The sequence below is a fragment of the Aythya fuligula genome, chromosome 2 (assembly GCF_009819795.1).
Source record: "Aythya fuligula isolate bAytFul2 chromosome 2, bAytFul2.pri, whole genome shotgun sequence".
Lineage (NCBI taxonomy): Eukaryota > Metazoa > Chordata > Aves > Anseriformes > Anatidae > Aythya > Aythya fuligula.
The window spans coordinates 55,537,359-55,559,570 of NC_045560.1; the positions used below are offsets into that span (position 1 = coordinate 55,537,359).

At 36.7% G+C, this 22,212-nt stretch overlaps 1 protein-coding gene across 1 annotated transcript in view; it reads right to left on the bottom strand.

The window, feature by feature from the left end:
• Nucleotides 1-22,212, bottom strand: part of CNTNAP2 (contactin associated protein 2) — a 1,149,595-nt gene that overhangs the window by 103,198 nt on the left and 1,024,185 nt on the right. The window contains 1 exon segment of the mRNA XM_032182107.1: nt 13,053-13,223. Coding sequence (XP_032037998.1) covers nt 13,053-13,223 — 171 coding nt within the window.

Below are 22,212 nucleotides of genomic sequence, written 5' to 3' on the forward strand. Positions count from 1 at the left end.
TATATTTTCAAGAGGATGTGTATTTGTCCATTAAATTTTACTTTGAAGAAACCTTTCAAATCTCTTCACTGCCAGGCTTGAGTAGCTCCCAAGAGCTGTCTGTCTTAAGGACTGTAAAATGAGAACTCCTTAGTAGAATTTCCTCTTATTCTGATCCAACTGACGGCACTGTTGATATTGCACATGGATGCCTGGAGGGTGAACCCATCCAGGATTTTGAAAACTGCTCACAAAACGCTAAGTACTAGGTGAAGGTTCTTAAGACACAAAAACTGTGGAAAAAAAAAAAAGGGGGGGGGGAGGGAGGGGGAAGATAGGAATTACAACCCTCCTTAGAGTCAGTTTTCTATGCCTGTTTCCCTATTTCTCTTCCTCTTTCTTGTTACATTTTCTCTGAAATACATACTTTCATCCCCTCCCTTGTACTTTGTTTCTTTTAACTCTTCTGATGTATTTTTATAACCTTCAATGAGACTCATTGATGTTTTAGTTGACTTATATCAAAGGGAAAACCTAGCTTCCTTAGGATCCTTTTGAAATTCCATTCTTAGAACATGCCTTGTTATGGCTAGATTCAGAGCTTACTTACTAGCTGTAAAGCAGCATACAACAATAAGCTATGAATTGTAGACTAAAAAGTGCCAGACAGATATTGCTTCCCTCCACCTTGCTTGCTTGTTCCATGAAAACAGCAGCTTGTAAATATTCTACCTCTGGATAAGCAACATCTGCCAAACTTTTTAGACTTTTTTTTTTTTTTTTTTTTTTTTTTTTAAATACACCTTTGACAAAGGGCTCACTGACTAGGCCAGAAGACACAATTCAATGAAATGATTCACTGAAATACTTCCAATTGACTTAATAGACTCTGGATAGGAAAGGAAGACTTTCCAGGCTTTGATAGCATGGAAAAATATCTTGTCCACCTTTCCCACTTACACTCTGGTAGCTGAGTAGTCTTACAAAGTCATCTATAAATTACCTGGCCTGCTAACTTCATTTGCACTGGGGGTGAGAGACAGCTGTTCCAATGCTGACATTGAAACAGCACTGGTAACTTGTTCCTGGCTGCTGATGCTACCCTGAAGTGCTGTAATGGAACACAGTATCTGCTTTGAGGATGCCACATCTCATAGCATCAGGGAATCTCACTTATCAACTAAAAATTAAAACCACCAAAAGAACATCTCAGAGAGAAATTGCTGATACAAATTGCTGGATTGTAATGCAGGAATTTCTGTGTAGCTTGACTGACTGTTAATAATTGGTTAGTTGTCAAAAATCATGGCCATATTTACAGCAATTGAACTAAGCATCTTGAAGATTTCATCATTTATCAAATTCTCAAATGAAATGGTCATTTGAACTAATGAGCAAAAGCTTCACTCATTTGACCAAATGGCAATGGACATCTAAGCCCATTACTGCAGCCGTCCCTGAGCTAAGTGCCAAATGAACTAGCTCTGGAAGCTGTACAGCTGCATTAACATGATGCTGTGCCAAAAGTAATTAGTCCTAATGAGAGGCTCTACTGTACCTAGGATCAAACACAGCATTGCTGAGTCTTGATCTGTGTGGACATACTATCTTTCCAGAATTAGTGCAGATATCTCTCTAATATAGTGGTTCATTGCATAGACAACACATTCTGTTTTTGCCTACAGATTAAGAAGCCAAACAAGAAAAGTCATGCAGCTTTACACTTTCTTGAATCTTACCCAGTCAGTATAGTAAATGAAGATGGAAGGTAGGAAAAATAGTTACTAGCGCAGATAACTATCAACTAAACCAAGAAACTAAGCTCCAGGAGTACCCCTGGAGTCAAAACTGGGTCCAGTCTTGTTCAGTATCCAATCTGTCATCTGCCCCTGGATGACGGGGACAGAGTGCACACTAGGCTGGTTTGCTGGTCACATAAAACTGTGAGGCTGAAACACTCTGTTCATGATAAAAACCAGAGAGACTTCAGCAGGCTGGAGAAACAAGCTGACAGGAACCTCATACAATTCAACAAGGAAAAGTACAAAGTCCTACACCTGAGGAGGAACAACCCCAGGCACCATGACATGCTGAAAAGCAGCTTTGCAGAAAAGGCTCTCAGGGCCCTGGTGGACACCAAGTTGAATGTGAGACAGCAATGTGTCCTTGTGCCAAAGAAGGTGAAATGGTCTCCTGGGCTGCATTAGGCAAACCATTACCAGCAGCTTGAGGGAGGTGATCCCTCCCCTCTAATCAGCTCTGGTGAGGCCACATCTGAAGTGGTGTACCCAGTTCTGGGCTCCTCAGTACAAGAGAGACGTGGACATCCCGGAGAGAGCTCAACCGAGGGCCAAGAGGATGGTTAAGGGATGGAGAATTTTTCCTCTGAGGAAAGGCTGAGTGAGCTGGGGCTGTTCTGCCTGGAGAAGAGAAGGCTCAAGGGGGGACCCTATCAATGTATAGAAATACCTGAAGGGAGGCTGCAAAGAAGATGGAGCTACTTTTCAATGTTGCCCAGTGGCAAGAGAAGTGGCAATAGGTACAAACTGAAACACAGGAAGCTCGGTCTGAACATCTGGGAAAGTCTTTACTCTGAGAAAGACTGAGCTTTCTATTGGGATTTAGTTGAAGTCCACTGTCATTGTTTCACCAGCTTATGTGGAAAAGAAGGCTGATGCACTGTAGCACTAGTATTTTGCTTATGATATCTTTTTTTTGTTGTTGTTGTTGTTGTTTTTTTCTGTTTCGATTAACCATTTAATGATGAATGCTTGCTTTGCTGGATGGAATTAGAACATAACTGTGAACTTGTTTACTGAAGCTCATGCTGGATAAGGCTACAGTGATCCTAGGAGGTGGAAGGAAGAAGCTAAAAAGCATAGCAAATATCAGTCTATCACTTGCAGTAAAAGTGTATTACTGGAGCACATCAAGAGGATGGTTTTCTGTCTTCAGATGATTTAGTGTCTACCAAATACAGATTTTGCTATTGGGACCTGCCTTTTGTGATTATTAAAAGTGCAAGTTATTTCTGTGTCGTGTATGTTTCAGTTCCAAAAAAAAAAATCAAATCACAAAGTTCTACATTTTCCATTTTTCTCTGTTGCGTGTTTAGTCCTCTTGGGTCTCACTAGCAAAGCCAAAGAAATTACAGACATTACTAAATTAACAAACAAATACATAAATAAAAGTAGGCCATTATTCTGCTAGTCTGTTGGTTAGTCTGCGGCATCAAGCTTAGTTCTGTTGTACACATGCCACTTGCACAAATATTCATGCTTGTGTATATAATCCAAAAGATTTGCAGACATATTTCAGTGCTTCATTATAGTTATTTTACATGGAGTTCAGCTAGCAACACTTTTTTCTCCCCTCACTGTCTTTCAGTATTGAAGGGAATAACAGAGTACAATTCTGTGTAGAGTCATCTCCTCAAGTAGGCAATTACAATTGCAATGTTTCAATACTGCTATTAAAAGTGGGCTATTCAGTATTGTAGCCTGCCCTCAAAAGGTTGAGAAGTTGGATGTATAAAGAACATCTGCCAGATGCAGCACTTCTCAGTTACAACTTGTTTCTGGTCAAAAGCCATTATGTCAGTGAGACATTGTGTTTCTATGCACATGCAAGACTAGATTACTCCTTTGGAGCAGGAGCTGGAGTACAGAACAGTGCAGACTTACAATCCTTCCCTGAATTTTCCCTGGGGTGGTCTAACCTGTTGTCTGATAGCAGCTGAGGGGGAATTTTTAACTGCTGGAAATGTGTCTTTACCTTTTCCAAAATGAACAGGCTACCTGCAACTGGCTAAATGCTCTCCAGGTGCAAGGTAGTAAAAAAGAATGTTCCTGGCTTCTCTGACCTTGTGGAGAGACACTAATTCTATGACTTTCTACCGGCAGACAACCACTTACAAATGCAATTAGCAGTATTTTGGAAAGCAGTAAGACTCCTGGAGCTCAATATGAAGGGAAAACAGAACTGGATAGTGTGGCTTCCTCATGAATAAGCATCTATGAGAGGACCATTATAAGAAGGGATTTGATTTTGGTAATGACTAAGAATCAGATATTTTTATTTAATTTTAGAATAAACACAACTATTAAATAACCAATCAAACATAAATGTCAGCCTTTCTACATAATAGATTAAATTGCTTTGGGGGACAAAAATATTATATTAAAATGAAAGTACCAAATTTGCTCATGAATTATCATGCAAAGGCCAAACACGCCCTCGGAATTATTTATTATCATTATTTATTAATAACCTCAGTTATGCTAACTGCACTCCAGCCGTCTTGTAGATAAGCACTTGGAAACAACTCATATTTTTTATGGTTATATTTTAGTTTATATAGCAATTTTCAGCTGTAGACATGAAGAATGAAAAATTACATTACCAGTACTGCATAAACAGGGAACCAAATAAAAGAGATGTGAAAGAACTTGTTTAATGTCAAACAACAGATGACCAGAACAGGGCATGAAAAGATACCTACTTGCTTTACTTCTAAGGCAATACAATTGCAGATAGATGATGTTACTTCCCATCCATACAGCCCTCTTCCAATAACTACTTAGCAGTTTGGAAGAAAGAAAGGAAAGGTGACTCAGTTGAAGGTCTTGTTGATCTCATGAAAGGTACTAAAGCTTAAAAAAAAAAATATAGCAGCAATGTCTTCTGGTCTCTTTTGTGAGAGATGATTCACAAAAAGGGAACTGTAGTCAGTATGCTGAATATAAAAGGAGAGGAGGAGTATGCTTTCCTATCTGTAGTAGGAAATAATATACTTCATTAAACTTTTTAAACTCCAGTGCTTTACCATAGAACTGCACTGGTTTCAAACAACAAAAGACACCACAACAAGTGGAATGCACAGACATCAAAACACAGCTCTCTCATGTAGCATTCTAAAGGTTTTGTGTAACAGTTAGTTATTTTTTTATTGTATAAAAGGCAAAATAAAAGTCATAAAATCACACAATATCCTGAGTTGGAAGGGACTAACAAGGATCTGCAAGTTCAACTCCTGGGTTCACAAAGGACCACCCAAAAATCCAACCATGTGTTTAAAAGCATTTCCCAAAGGCTTCTTGAGCTCTGACAGGCTCAGTGCTGTGACCACTGCCCTGGGGAGCCTGTCCCAGTGCCTGATGACCCTCTGGGTGCAGAACCTTTTACTAACACCCATCCTGACCCTCCCCTGTCCCAGCTCCATGATGTTCCCTCAGATCCTGTCACTGTCCTCAGAGAACAGAGCTCAGCATCTGCCCCTTCGATCCCTTGTGAGGGAGCTGCAGGCCACCATGAGGCCTCCCCTCAGCCTGCTCTGCTCTGGGCTGAACAAACCAAGGGACCTCAGCAGCTCCTCAGACCTCTTCCCATCTAGACCCTTCGCTACCTTCATAGCCCTCCTTTGGACACGAAGTGTTCAAATGTATATGCTACCATTCATGAAATCCAGTTATGGTGGGAGCATGGTAAAATGTCAGAGATTTTTAAGAGGAGAGGAGAAAGAGTCTCCTTTCCATAAGAAAAATTGCTGGGAAGTTGGCATGGTTTTAAAATTACTGAGCGATGGGACTGGCTGCTTATCAACTCCTCCTCCTCAAATATGTTGCATTTGAATCTCACAAAAATCACCTAAATTTGTGATTTTTTAATGTGATTTGCATCACATTAAAAGTTGTAATAGCCTTGTGCAAGCCTGAAAAGTAGACATCAAGACCGTCGTTTATTTTTTAAATGGTGTGATTTTGAGAAAAAACGCATTGCATATGTGCTTTTCTTCCTCTTTTGTGGTGTTTTTCTTATTTCATAGCTTGTGGAATGGGTGTAAGTTCTGCTGGAGATTGTGGTTAAGACTTGTAAAGGTATTCAAATGCCTGGGTTGTAGCTGCCAGGAAACTTTAAAAATCTGGCCAGGTGCTCAACGTGATATGAGTTGATTGATTTTTCTGCCTGGACATGTAGCTTTTTGTCATTTGTAGTGGCTGGTTTATAAGCAATTTTTCACTGCTTTTATTTATTTCTCTGTGCCTGTGCAGGGTTCACCATCAGGGTAAGGACCCTGTTGTGCTGTACTAACAAAATAATAATGTCCATCCAAAAAATATGACATAAGTTTACTTTTAGTGTAGTTACTCTGTATATATGAAGAGGGCAGGGGCAGAGTATATGGACCCTGGTACTGTGGATTCTTTTTATTTTTTATTATTCTTTTTATTTTTAAATTTAAACAAAGATTTTCTCTGAAAACTATTGTTATAATTATTTACTGTTGACAATGTTCACGGTGAACCCCCCAAAATGGAGATGAGGTCTTTGAGGAAAATATATCTAAAAAATATGAAAATAAGGACTATCATGGACTGGTATGGAGATATAGAGACTGAACTGACATTTTGGAGGTAAAAATATGTGCCCTGACTTCGTGGTCATTAGAGGTAGAAAACTCCTGTAACACACTGGTGGAGGATGAAAGCTACGGCCATGCTGAATGTACTCATTTTTGAATGCTATTTGAGTGAGGGACCTGCCTGTTTCAGACTCCTTTCCCTAACTACCTTACTTCACTCTATGCATGAGTCTCATGAAATGTAATGCCAACAGGACACCCATTCCTGTTTCTTACTGTAGTAGTAAAAACATAAAAGAGTGAGTGAAAGGATTTATATCTGTAAATAATATTTACTATTTCTAATTCATATTGATAGAGAGCTTTCTATAGTACTTGAGTAGACACAAAATGCTCTATTGTAATCCAGACTCTATTTTATAAACAAAGTCAAGACGTTTAGATCAAGAGGATATAAAATACCTAATTTACATAAGATTATGTAATAGCAGTCTTGTGATAGTAACTGTTTTTATGATTTTCTTAAAAAAATAAATTCATTCTTTTATTAGATTTTTAATAAAATTGTTAGGAAAATCTGTGGCCAAAACTTTAGATGATAATTTAAAATTTACCACATTATGATGTTCTTGCAAACACTTAATCCAAAAATGATTATATTCACTTGAATCAATTTATTGGCATAGTTTGAATTAATCCTGTGCATAAAGATTTGAAGTATCATGGATACAATTGTATCATTAGCAAAAATACCTCCTCTTTCACTGTATCTTATCACATTAAATGTTTTTCTATTTTAAAATTGTATTCCTTTGGTGAAAGCAATAAAAAAATGTTTAGACTTTTCATAGACTAACTAAGCAATTTCCAACACTTTATGTTTAAAGGCCAACTGAAAAAAAAAAAAAAAAAAAAAAAAAAAAGAAAAGAAAAAGAAGTAGATTGCAAGGTACCAAAACCCTATTTAAACACTGAGGAGAAAGATTCCCAAGAACATCTAAATGAAATAGGACCAGATGTCCAACTGGATTCAGGTTATAGGAAGCAATGCAGTTTGGTTGGACTATTTCAGATTTTGTCACTCACAGTGTTTCAAAGTATGGGATAATATTGAGGATTAGTAATAAAGGTAATTAAAGAGTAAACTACTATGGATGACATTGCAGTGAGTGTCTGCTATAGATCACCTGACTAGAACACATGCATGAGGCATTGTACAGACAGCTAGAAGCAGCCTCATGTTCACAGGCCCTGGTCCTTATGGGATACTTGGGTCACACCAACAGCTATTGGAAGGACAACACGGCAGAGCATAAGCAATCAAGGAGGTTCCTGTAAAGTGTCGACAACTACTTCCTGACATAGATCATACAGATGCCAACAAAGAGAGATGCTCATATTCACAAACAAGGAGGGGCCTGTTAGGAGTGTTAAGGTTAAAGACAACTTTGCCTGAAATGACCATGAAATGGTGGATTTCAGTATCCTGAAAGCAGGGAGGAAGGTGAAAAGGGAGATCACAACCCCTGATTTCAGAAGGGCAGACTTTGGAGAAAGTCATTTCCAGCTCCAGACAGTTTTAGCCAGTTCTCCATCCAAGTTGTTTATTTGCTACCTTTGGCTTGCTCCCAAACACCAGAGCACCTATCCCCATATGCAGATTAGATATAAAGATAAAGGTGGAACTAGTGTTTTCAGAAGGGTCATAAACTGCCCTTTTTAAATATCAAGTTTTTTTCACCACTTGCCTCAGTTGGAAAGAAATCTGACCTTGAAAAAAATGATGCTTGTGTTTTTTTCGGTCTTAGGATGAGAGTTTGCAAAAGTTGTAAAAACATTTGGATCAAAAATTTCCTTGAAGAAATTTAATTTTTATTTTTCTTTTCAATTTAATTTGATAGTTTCCTACTGGCCCCTGGGATGAAGGGATTCCTAAGTGTGCTTTACTTTCTTTGTATATAGCTTTGAAATTACAACATTCTTTGATGTGTGGCTATACAACATGCTCTTGTAGGGGGCTGTTTTTCAAAAAAATGATCTGTTGCTAGGAAAGCAAAACAAACAAACAATAACAACAACAAATAAACCACAACAATGAAGGTCACACCAGTTTCCCTACTCAGCTACAAAGATAAAGCAGTGGAATATGTAAAGCTGTATTTACATTAACATAAGGGAATTTAAAGGGTATCATGTACAAAATTCATTGATATGGTAGAATTCCATTTTAGGATGCCCTTGGAGAAAGAAGTGATGAAGTTATTAAAATCTGTAAAACATATATATTAATCAGTCATGTTTTAGAGCATTAAGTCTGGAGGAATGAATGCTGTCTAGGAAGAATCAAACAGCAATGCAAATCATGTTCCCTGGCCCATCACTGCTTTGTCTCATTTCAGAAAAGTTACTTACATCTCAGCTAAGTAGCCTAGAAACAGCCTAGCACAAGAAGCAATATGGCACTTTTCTCTTCAAGTGCAAATGTTAGATATTAAAGTGCTGTTGGTATCCCTTGCCCACAAAGTAAGCCGACTCATCCTGGAGACATCCTGCTGCTCTCATTAGCAAGCTACCCCATGCAATCCTTTTCACAGCAGCTAAGTTCACTGATCACTCCTTGGGGAGACTTTTAGGGTGGCTAGCATTGCAGGGGTTATCAGCCAAGTGATGTCTCTGAATGTAGGGGCTGTAAATATTTCTAGCTTTCTGCAATAAATTAATAAGAAAACTCCTTCGTCTCTTACAAGTTCAAGCCAGGATCAAACACAAGTTGACCTTTCTTTTTATAAGCCTCGTCTTTTCTTTTTTTCCCCTGCTGTAAAACTGTCTTCCTGTTTGCTTACTTCGGAATAATAACAGTGGGATACAATTCATTAGTGTCTGTAAATTGCTTGGAGGTGCTGGGATGAGAGGAGCTACAGAAATGCACAGAATATCTTTTTCATTACAATATTATGACAGTGGCATTAAGAGAGTTTTCTGAAAACAATTTAACTCTCTACTGGCTTTTTAGAGCAATGATCCTGGGAATCTAATACAAAAATGCGTTAGTAGATGCTTCCTCCCAGATTATCAAGAATAGGTCCCATTCAAAACTTGCTTTCAGGAACACATTTCTCCAAAACATGGGATTTCTCTTGTTCAGAAATTTCAGTAGCTGGAATTTTATATTCATAACTCTCTGCAGTCTTCAAGAAACACCTCCTAAATGTATAAAAACATATTCTTCAACATTTTATCCTTGTCAGATTTGTTGACATTCCACCAGATTTTAGGTAGCCTCCTGTTTGCTGCAAAGTTTTGAGTAAGGATCCTGGAGACCTATTTCCCTCTACCCTGATGGCTCTCCTTTCTAGAAGCTCTAGGCAGGTTCAGTTGCACAAAGCTATCATTCCCAGGAAGGAGTGGCTACAAAGAAGACTTGAGCAGGGAGGTGAACTGAAAGTCTTCAAGAATTCAAAGTGAAATTCTTGGCATGTTTTATATAGCAACATTTGACAGTAGAATGCTTACAAAAAATAAGAGCATTAAGATATCTTGTGAAGAGCTCAAGGATCCCTGTCATTGTTGTCTGATATACAGACTGCTGTTTAGTCTGTTTTGTCATGCTAGGTCTGCTTCCAACCTCAGCACCAATGGAAGTGGAGGTAAAGGCAGAGGATTAATCAGGGCAATGGCCAGCTGAACTGGTTCGGTGTAGTAGTAAGTCTCTTATGGTAGATCTGTGTAGCTGATGGGCCACTCAGTTTATTTCAGTTCGCAGAAGTATTGCATACTGTAAGCAACTCCCTGTCATGTTGCAGAACAAGTGCCAGCTCTGTTGCACGTACATGCAATAAATATATATAGAGTGTAAACTAATTTTTAATTATGATGTTAGGTACACGCTGGGGGAAAGAATGAGGGGCTACGAGAAAGATATTTGCTGTTGCCAAACTGTTTCTCTAACTTTTTCAAACTATTTTGTGGATTGCATTTATGAAAAGCATGGACAAGGAACATGTCAGGTTACAGTCCTCTGGGTCCTAAAAGGTAGATCAAGGCTAAAGGAAGAAAATTAAAGCCTTAGAATAAATGAATAAATGGTGTTCTTAGTGGTGTCATATGAGGACTGGATTTGGCATTAAACCTGGCCAAAACTGTGTAGAAAATCTCTAAAGGTGAAAACATCATTTTTCTTGCCCTAAAAATAATTTTAATTTAAAAACTTATATAGAAAATTTGACCAAAGATGTGTGGTTTCCTAAAGCACTGATTTACAGAAAAAATTTACACCCTATCAAACTACCTCCTGTCTAAGCCAGTCATTGTCAGCTGACCAGCCACCTGTAAAAATAACATGTAGATTTACTGATGTATGTAAAAACTGAGTTTTAAGATAATTCTACATCTCTCTCTGCATACTGCTCCTTGAATGATGATAAGTAAGAGCCTGCCAGGGGATCTGCTTGATAAATGGAGTACCCAAAAATTTCAACCACAGTCACCACTTTTTTCAACCATATTTTGCCACTTTTTTTTTTTGTTTGTTTGTTTTTCTTTGTTTGTTTTGTTTTGTTTTCAATGACAGTCTTCCTTGTCTGCTTGGAAAAGCTTAAATCAGAGAAACATATTCTTCCCTTCCTTCATCCCTCTCCTCAGAGATGTTAATATGGAGCTGAAGACACGTGAATTTATAAGCTACAAGATTGCACTTCTTTTTCTTATAATTCTAGAGAGTAGGAAAATAAGCCGTGCAGTTATTAGACCTTAAGAAAGCACACTAATAAAATAATTTAATGAGAATTCCTAGCGATAGCTATTGTGCTCAGAATAAAAAATGCAATAGCAAGCTTCTTTCCAAAGACTTGAATCTAAGAATCTTTACAGACCAAATGATTTGTTCTCCTAATATATTTAGCCAGTTCATTAAGTCTATTGAAATACTTTAAGTCTATTGAAATACTGAGAGGTTTTAGAACCTCTCCTTTCCTGGTCTGTAGAACAAAGCTTATGCTAACTGTACATTACAAATATACACAGCTGTTTCACATATAAGGGAAGAACAAGAAAGAACTTGTCTGTTGAAATCAGCAACTTTTTTTTTTTTTTTTTTTTTTAAGGAATGGACTGCTCTTCAATGAAATTTGCACCTGTACAAGAAGGCATTGAAAAGACAATGTAGCCGTTATTTGAAGTGCAGCAGCTTGCAGCAAATATGTCACAACTGACATTACATAAAAACTTTTAATACAAAATAACATTTCTGTAAGATAATTTGATGCATTAGCTAGAAATAGTTTGCTAAAGGAAAACTTCAGGGTTTAAAGATAATACTGTAATTATCTTACTGACTTAATTTTATGTTTCCATTACGAAACAAATTCATGTATCAATTTTATGGGACTTATGTAAAGGGGAAGCAAACTCTTTTAAGAAGCAGAAGAATCTATTGTAATCCATGCAAGGAACTTCTGAAATTATTAAACTTTGTTTTAAAATTGATTGAATTCCAACAAAATGTAAATGCAGACTAGAATGAAACAAACTACTGAAAAATAGATAAAATATGTCCATGCAATAGACATGCAATTCAGAAAAGAGAATGAATTTCCTTTTTGTTACTAAACCCCCAGCATTTAACTCATTTTGAACTGTGACTAGTATAACTTTGAAGTCACAGAAAGAAATATTTTCTGGGATCTGAAAATTTCAAGACTAGTTTCCAGGAAAGAAAAGGTAGACTGAACGCAATTATGTTCAAATGAACTGTTCTCTGTACCACTTGGCAAATATTTTTAAATTAGATATGTGCATGCAAATCTCATTGAACCTACATAAAAAAAAAATAAATTATTTGGGATACATAAAAAAATTAATCCTTCAGCATTAGTGACGTTTGCCACTGACTTTTGTACATATATATTTAGAACCAGGTTCTTGACCTCTGTGAGTAGCTTCTGCAGCAAACAGAAGAAAAAATGTTTTTCTCAGTACTGGAGTGCAGACAGGGAGTTTGCTGCACTCATGTAACTACGCTGCTGTAATATGCCACTAGAGGCTGTATTAGCCATTACACATAGCACAGCAGGCCTGTCACCACTCCTGTTTATGGCAGGGCAAACTGAGTCGAGGAAGAACACAGGAGACATAAAACACTGTTTTCTCCTAATTCAACTGCTTCAATTTCACTAAACACAATTCATGTACAGCTGAGGATTTCAGCACCTTGCTTGCAAGTTTGCTCTTGTGCCATTTTAAGTGGTTTAATAATAAAATTAACTTTTGATCAGCAATTTCACTAGCAGATCATGCCAATAAAGAATTATTTCTACATGATTTTTAAAGATATTTTAGATATTGTATTATCAGCTCAGGCTCCTTACAGTGCTCCTACACAGCTGCAGACATACATTTTAAAGAAATAAAACTTGGCATGCAATTTTGAAGAATCTTTTAAGGTCTGTGCTTTTTTTTTTTTTTTAAATTTTAACTGGTGGTACTAATTCTATACTTCTTTCTATTGCTCTCTTTGATAAACAAATCAAAGAAACTTCAATAGTTCTTTCTATGTAATACAATCTAAGAAGAAGTCAAGTAGTGTATTTTTTTTTTTTTTCCTGACTTAATCAATGTTACATATTTTACTGAATAATGCATGTTTCTTGAAACCTGTTACCTGACATGAACCTGTGTCAGGTTCCAAAAAGAGTAGTGGAAAGCACATACTTACATTTCAGCTCCAGTTTGATGAAGTCAGTGTTCCCCAGATTCTCAAGAAACACCCCATCTGAGGCTGATGTTTTGAAATAGAAAGAGATATCTGCACTTGTTTCCCCTTGGAAGGTAGAGAAGTGAAGATAGGATGATGATGTGATGAAAGAAGCTGCATTCCAGTAATTTCCTGCAGGGATGGGATAGACAGGAAATACACACATTTGAGTGCTCCCCGGAAGCAGTATGAAAATTTGAAGTTTTAATGCTAATACATGCTACAATGTTGTTTACATTGAAAAACAAAACAAAACAAAACAACCAACCAACCAAACAAAAAACCAACCACATTGCTTCTACTATCTCCTTTTTACTTTGGATAAATGGAATGTTTTTTATTTTATTTTATTTTATTTTATTTTATTTTATTTTATTTTATTTTATTTTATTTTATTTTATTTTATATATTTTTTTTTCTGGAAGGTGGAACACACTACTTAAATATATATATATATTTATATAAAAAGTTCCCAATTCATGATGGTCATACACAAATGTATTGCTGAGATAAGTCTTCAATACAGTATAGTTACTGCACTTAACATATAGTTGTACCTCAGGTGCATGTTTTGCATTTATATATTGCCTCATGTGTAACATATCTGCCTTCAGATTTACTCTACACAATGACGCACATTTCTTCTGAAAATGTAGCCAGGTCTAATAAAAGTCTGGTAATACATATCACAGGAAGAATCCAATAAATGAAGCTAAGCAATACAGACATAATTAACATATCCATTCCCTAACACATTTTCCCTGGAGAAAAATCATCATTAACAGTATTCAAGAACTATAACAGCACTTAGCTAGCAAGGCAGTCAACATTCCATGCAAGGTAGCATTATGTTTCAAAGACAAAAAAATTCATAAGATACAGTGAGAGACTGAAACAAAAAAAAAAAATCATAAGATACAGTGAGAGACTGTTACTTCACCAGGATGCATATGTGTCCAGATTAAGAAATTATTAAGATATCATCGTTAACTCAGCCCAGCCCGGTGCTTAGTATCCTGGCTAATAAACACAGTAAGAAACCACTTTCAATTCCAGCCATAACTCCCAGAGATTGGTTCTCCATCATTAGATTACTGAACTAGGTGATAACACTATTATTTTTCTGGTTAGCACTGGATGCATGTGAATGAGCATGCTGAAGCCCCAGAAGCTTAACACTGGTTTTATAATACCACCAGCACAGACCCAAGTCAGAAATAATTTGTGTAATTTATTAATCTCTATTAAAATTTAAATTGAACATTTGAATTAACAGAAGAAGGCTGTTTAAGCATTCTATGCATACTCTTTTTCATATTTTTGTCCCATCTCCTCCATTTGATTCTACCTCTCTCAAGAATGCAGAATGAGTGGTTTTGAAAAAAAGAAGCAGCTTTCTATTTTACTTTAATCAGTCCCAGGAAGAAAGTTGCATGTGAGATATTTTTTGTGTGCTTATGCATGTGTGAGCAGTGAAAAAGGGACCAAATGGCTTTGGTACAGTGTAAATGTACATTCATAACACATATGTATATATATTTTGTGAATTAACCAGTTCACCTTTAAAATTACCTGGCTTTTGCCAAAAATAACATTTCTTGTCTATTACTACTTACCATGCTTAGACAAACTGGCAGGTTCCAGATTAAATATTATTAATGATTTCTATAAAAATATCAACAATATTTATATCATAAACAGTCTTGGGCAAGAAAAGTCTGCTAATTAAGTGCAAATTCTTTTTTTTTGAAAACATATGTAGTGATAAAGCAACACAAATAAAAATGTCTAGAATTTAATTTTCATTCATGGTCCCAGGCCTCTTCCAATCTCTTACCTTTCAGAGTACTTCCTCAATATTAGGGTTGCTGAGGGTATAGGTGAAGGAGGGCTTTGGCAATAATCTTGTTCTTAGTACAGGCTCCAGATGGAACACCATATATGCTTTCCCACTTGCAGATGTACATGGACATCTACATTTCTTTCTCATTGGAGATCAAGATATGCTAGATGCTGGCAAACTTTTTGGATATGTTTTATTCCACTTGCTGAATAAACTCACATGATATAAACAGGACTTAGAAAGTCAGGAATATATGCAGTCCTTGTTAAGGAGCTAATTTAGCTGCCCTGTATAACCTTGTAGAAATGCTTTCAAGTTTTCATAAATCAAATAAGTATTTTAGACTTCTAGCTTTACATACTCTGAATATTGACTAAGTTATAAGCCTAAAACACATAGAACATATGACAAACAAAGGACTTGTGAGAGCTGCAAGGGTTCTACCAAAAAATACAAATACTAATAGAGACAAATACATGTTCGGGGGGATAGGCTCCCCAGTCATCTCTGTATCCCAAGATGAGACTGAGGTGAATATGCAGCTGCATCATCATGCATCCAAGCAGCACAGCTGCAATGGCGTCTACTGTCAGGGTTCCTTCTCTAGCCCAGAATTCCACTAATAGACCAGCTTTCTTGCCACCATCATCCTGCCATCAGCCACTGTATGCAAATTGTTTGTACCACGCTTACATCTTCTGTGAGTGTGACAGAGCTCAAGTACTACAGGTTGGAAACCTGTCTTAACTAATCATTTCCACTAGTGAATTGAAAATGGTTTTGTTGAAGGGATCATATTTTTGTTTTATTGTGTCAAGTCAACTCACAATGGGACCCTGCTCCCTTAGCAGTAGCCTCCACTATATAATATTATTGTTAATATTGTAATTAAATAAATAAGAGCAGGAACTGCTATATGAAACAATTTATTTTGTAATATTTCATTTATAATTTTTTAATTAACTTCCAACCCTCAAAGTATTACATGTACTTTAACACATATTCAACCTTCAGACATTCAAACAACCTGAAACATTCTGGGTTAACTCCTTAATCAAGAGGGCTCATAACAAAAGTGCAGGTTTGCCATTACATTAAATTAATCTTCAGTTGTATCTGGCCATTCCTCTTTGTATAATTAGAGGAGAAGATTTCACTTTCATTGTTTTTAAAGTAAAATTTAGACTGCAAGGTCTTTAAGGCTGATGTGAGTTGTGAGTTTATCTAAGTCCTAGCCATCTGGTGAAGACTTCAAAGCATCACTGCAGTGCATCTACAAGTAGGACTACCATCACCAATTACAGCACAGAACCAGACATGTTGATGGGTTCATACTAAAATGTATGTCTCTGTTTTGTTCAAACTAAATCCACCAATTTTTATTTAATGCTGTATCTAGTCTACTGAGGAGGTCTATCACTAAGTATTTTACATTTCATTTGAAATGCTGTGATTTGGCTCTGCATAAAGCCTTATCTGGGGATGCTAGTTGTGAGAGGATAAATACAAACTGTTCAGACTGAATGGGAAAACCTGCAGCTTGAGAGAGACATTTTCAAAGTTTATTCATAACAAATTTCTATAAAGATAAAATCATGTTTTTATACATTGGTATACATTCATCTTAAAACACTTTCAGGGGAAAAAAACATTTTATTAAGTGTACAATGGAATGTCTTGCTAAAAATACATAATGATTTTTATCACAAAATTGTATCTCTTGATAAGAAAGGGGCTGCCTCAGGAAATCTTGTATAAAAATCCACTTGACACACATTATTGCTGTTGCTTGCTAGGAACTTTTGTAAGTCACCATTGCCTCAAAATTTCTTTGGCACATTATCCCCCTCCTTTCCTCAAAAAGCTTGAATATATTGATCCTACAGACATTTTCCTACTGATTTAGGCTGAGAAAGCAGTAGATGGAAGAAACTGGAATTAGGACTTAAATTGCAGGGTGGACATTATGGCAGCAGGGATACCAAAGTATTAGGAGGTGGGAAAGGTAGTTTATTTAGAAAGAACACTCTACTAAATTTGTAATCCACCCTGTTAATAATTATTATTATGTCATAAATATTGCACAGGAGCAGCTGTACCTTACAAAATGGTTTGTTTACACAATGTGATTGAGAAAGTCTTGCAGGAAATGCTCTGATCTACAAGAAAGTCACTCAGCCTAGGAGGGTTAGTATTTATTAGTCAGTATGCTTGGAAACATTAAGATAGGGAAGAAAAAAGGGCTTCAAATGTGAAGATGAGAAGAAAGAGGTGCTTAGAGTCACACCATCCCTTTGGTTCTCCTTTCTTCCTCCAGCTACTTAAGGAACACATTTATTGTACAGAATGCTCAGAAATACAGTTGAATAATTTTATTTTTCTTCTTTATAAGCTCACTTAGAATTCTGTAATCAAGACCACATCTCTATTGTACTACATCTATCTTCACTGTAAGCCTGCTTAGTGTTTAAATTTGACTTAGACCAACTAAACAGGTACAAGATATGCTGCTGCCATGGAAGCACAAATCCAAATAAAATCAAGATACCAGACAAGCTTTTTCAATTGTTTACAACCCAAGACAAATTTAAGATTCCCAAAGCCGGGCTGCGTTTCTTATCGTTTTTTTTTTCCCAGACTAAAAATATTAATGAGAAGGATCACCTTAAATCTCATATAATGGAATCACAGAATATCCTGAGTTGGATGGGACTCACAAGGATCATCTTATCCAGCTCCTGGCTTCACACAGGACTACCTAAAAATCAAACCATATGTCTAAGAGTGTTGCCTAAATGCTTCTTGAACTCCAGCAGACTTGGTGCCATGACTGTTTCCTTGGGAAGCCTGTTCCTTGAAGATTTTTCCTATGAAGACCCACTTCAGGGAGGAGGAAGGAGATGGTTACTGCAGTATTAACAAGGACAAACTCAGGTTGTGTTGAATTGTGCAACATGTACTGACATCTTTTTAAGTGTGGTAGTTCCATAACCTGATACCACAGAGTCACTGGACTTATAGAAGCCAGACTCACAGCTTCTCCCTTGAATTATTTTTGTCTAGAAATCCCTTGCTAGCTCCCATCAATATCTTCTTTTTTAACATGATTGAAATTCATGCTTTACCACTATCAGTTTCTCTTTACATTTAAACCCCATTGAAATGGATAATAGCAATAGCAGAACGGTAAAAGACATCAGTGCTTTTAGCCCAGCTAGGCAATAGAACTAGAGAACGAATGCTATAATGTCAGGCAGCTCTTATGTATTACAATAGACCAAAAACCTCCAGGGCCCTCATCTGCAGCAAAACAGATTTTCTATCAAAACCATTATGTGAATAAAATGTAAGAATAGTCTCCTATTTCAGAGAAGATGGATGTGTGAATGGAACACTGCTCTGTGCCACAAAGTAATGGATTGAGATTATCCTTACAATTATGTTCAACAAATCAAGTTTTTTTTTTTCCCTTTTTTAATTCTGGGAAAGAGGAATCTACATGTGTACGCTCAGAGCAGTTTGAGTATCAGTACAGCAACAATCACAGCTTTGATTCAAGACTTCAGGTCTGCATCTCGAGTGAAAATCAACCCTAATGAAACCCAAACTGCCTGTTGGGCTTCCTTGCTATTGAAACAATAGGGGAAAAGGAGGAAAGAGTTTCCAATCCAAAAAGAATATTGCAGGTTATTCAGGAAACAGAAGAAAAGTCAAAGCAAATTGTTTGCGTTTCTCATGCTTGAAATGCTTAACTGAAATCCTGAAGCAAGGCAGGCACTAGTCAGAATGGGGCTGAGAATGCAGCTTCAGTCTGGGCAGGAGGAGAATGTGCTCAGAAGATAGGGCAAGAAGGATGGCAATTCAGCAGCAGCCTAAGCCCTTTGATGGAAGGAGTACAATACTGATGACTCTTCTCAATTACTGAAAGGTCTTCTTGGTGTCATTTTTGGTTGTGCTAACATGCATTCACAACTTTATTCTTTCTTCATTGGTCTGCAACTCCTTTTTTTTTTTTTAATATATATCTTTTATGCCTTATATATATCTTATATCTTATATATATTTTACTATACATCTTTTACTATATTACCTTCTTTACATCTACTGTACTTACATTATATAGAATATACAGTATATCATAAATTTTATGTACACTCTTCACTTTCTTTGATGAAATCTGCCTCATCCAGCTCCAATCCTTAATTTCTTTGACCATGTTGCTTATAGCCCTGGGGTCCCCTGTATCAGTCTGTGGCCTGTCTGTATATCTCAAGTAAAGATGAAAATACTGTATTTCTCCGGCCACAGGTTTATATTTTATCAACATCATGGCAGAATACCAGTTAAAAAGAAGCATGTAAATTACTACTTAAAATAAAATTAAGATGGCAGTGTCTTGATTTACTTAATCCAAACATGAATCCAGAAAAATAAACTAAACTGAATTACTTCATAAGAAGCCAACAGGACAACAGGCTTAACAGCAGAAAAGTCCTATGACAACACACAAGAAAAATAATCCCCAAGTCAACAGATGAAGAGTGCATTAACACTGCATAACAGCAAAGCTGAATTACAGTCTTTCAGGCTGAATACAAATACAGGTTAGACTTCAATTTTCAAGATAAAACTAGCTCTACATCTTTCAACAAAGTAACAAACGCCTGGAAGTCCAGAGCAAAACTTGTTGAGAATATCAACACATCTGAAGATGAGTTCAGAGTTAGCAAAAGAAAAAAATTAGCTCTGTTATTGTGACAATTCAGTATATGAAGGATAAACACTAGATTTTAGAAAAGAAAACAATGTTTGGAATATTTCACCTCAAATCTAGAAAGCTGTAGCTGTGTTTTCGTCTCACTTAACTAAGCCTGGTTCTTTCTAAAGGGTGGGATTGTTAAAAATTCTGCGAAAGGAATGTAGTCTGGTAGAACTGTGCTGAGAGTCCATATTTGTTATGATTTTTAGGAGACTTACAGGGGTCTGGAGTTTCAGAGTCAGAGAAGTGTCAATATATTCAGAGGCAGACCATCAACAATTTGATCTGAAAAATTGCTTATGGTTTTTAACCTCTTTGATATCTATAGTACATTTCACCCTCAAATTAATTCCTTCAGGCTTCTCTTATGGAAGTCCATTGCATGCATCTTCTGAAAGTCAGATTCTAAAAACAGTTAACCGTCTTTGCACATTTGGAGGGTATCCTTCCATTGATGACCTTGTCTCCTTTAGGTGTGGGAAAATTTTTGGTCTCTAGTCTCAGTCCTTTGGCATCTCTTCTTGTACTGGGAATGCCAAAAATCCTGCACATCTACCACTGCTGTGACTATGCTTGATCTCATCAAAATTTGTCAATTCCAACTTTCACACAAGCACAAGGCCTGAAACCCCAAACTTTCTTCATGTGGAGCAAGATAGTGGTGGTATGGTAACTGTCTTTCAGGAATTACAAATGTGGGATAGCCTTAAATTACTAATATAGAAAGGAAAGATCCTCCGTCATATTATCTGGGATCAACTTGAGCATTATGTCCAGTAATGAAGGACATAAACCAGCCTGCATAAAGATGACAGTAAGATGGATAGCAGTTTGTTTCCTTACCTTTATAAACGATCTGTTTTCATAAAGTTTCTCTAGTGACATAATACTCACAAGACAAAGATCAATGGATATAAACACAGATGCTAAAGTTTGCATTAATCTGTCAGTCACCATATTTGCTGAGTGAGGGAAGAGCAATCACATTTATCAGTGAAATGTTGGAGTCAATGAAACAGATTCAGTGATGCAGAAAAGTTTCCCGCACCTGCTGTGTTACTTGTAATCATCTTTGGAAGACCATTTTTCAAAAGTTTCACCTCCTGGTCACAATGCCTAATTACAATGCATACCCTGTCACTGCTGGCACCATCACTTTCATCCATCTAAAGAATAAGAGGTCTTGATCTGGCATGGTTTACAACCTGGAGCTATGTAATGTGCTGATGGAACTTTAATGATGCATGTGAACTGGTATCTTTTCAAAGGAATATATTTTTTTAAACATTAACTGACCTGCAAACATCAGCTCAATCACCCCGTGCCACAGTCAATGCAGTGTGTAGGAACCCTGCCATGATGCCAAAATCGTAAACATTAAATACAGGAACCTGCTGCTGTCCTCAAAACTAATGCTAATGTTACTAATAACGAGGATCCAATTCTATATTGACCTGTAGATATTGGCAGGTTTTTACAGTTGTGAAAAGCAACTGTCATAGTTTACCACTGTCATTTGACAGTGCTGCATAACCACCTCGGTACATAACTATGTAGGATGTAAAGTGAAGACACAAAGACAAGAATGTAGAAAGCTAATGACTTTTCATTTCCTCCTATTAAATTTGTACCCTTTGCTTTGGAAATGGACTGCAGGAAAATGTTTCTCAGACCCCTCCTTTTTGCTCTTCAGGTCCTTGGCTAATGTGAACTATTAAATACAGCTCTAGAGTTCAGGAGAGTCACAGATACATTTCACTGGCCCAACACCACATGGACAACATGATCCGGTAACCATTTCCACTTTTGCGATCTCCATTTGCTGTCTTTGGCAGGATTTTTATAAAAAGGATATACTGTATAATATTGATGCAGCTCTGTCCCCCAAATTTTCTTGTTTCTGGAAGAAAGTTTCTCTTTTTAGGGTGATTCTTTGGTCCACTGTTTGAGCATGGATCTAGTTTCCTTAACACACTCAAGATCCTGATTCTTTGACAACTTGACATGTTCTTTTTGAACAGATACACTTTCAAAATGGAAAATATTCTTCAGAATTAAAATGTAAGGTGCAATTTAGACTTGATGTAGCATACTAAATATTCTTCACATAATTGATTCCAGAATTATCTGTTATTCACAGAGATCATCAACTTATTTTACTTGATCTTCTATTACTGGATGGATTTTAGAGCATTCTGAACTAAAACTCGGAACATTTAGCTCACAAGATATGACTAGATACGTTCATGAATCATAGTTCTCTGAGCTTGGATGAAAATTGTGGATAAAATCATTTGCTTGAAGTACTAATTTCATTCAGCAGGCACACTACTGCAGAATTATGGTGCTCTATTGCTTATACATAGACATGTACTTTCAATGACTTCTTCATTCATGTCCCAAATCCAAAGAAATTCATATAAATCACTGAAGATGCACTTCAAACTTATAGTAAAGGAGTAAAATTATAATCTTCATTCTCATGTTGTCACTCCAGTTTTGACACTGTAACATTTCAA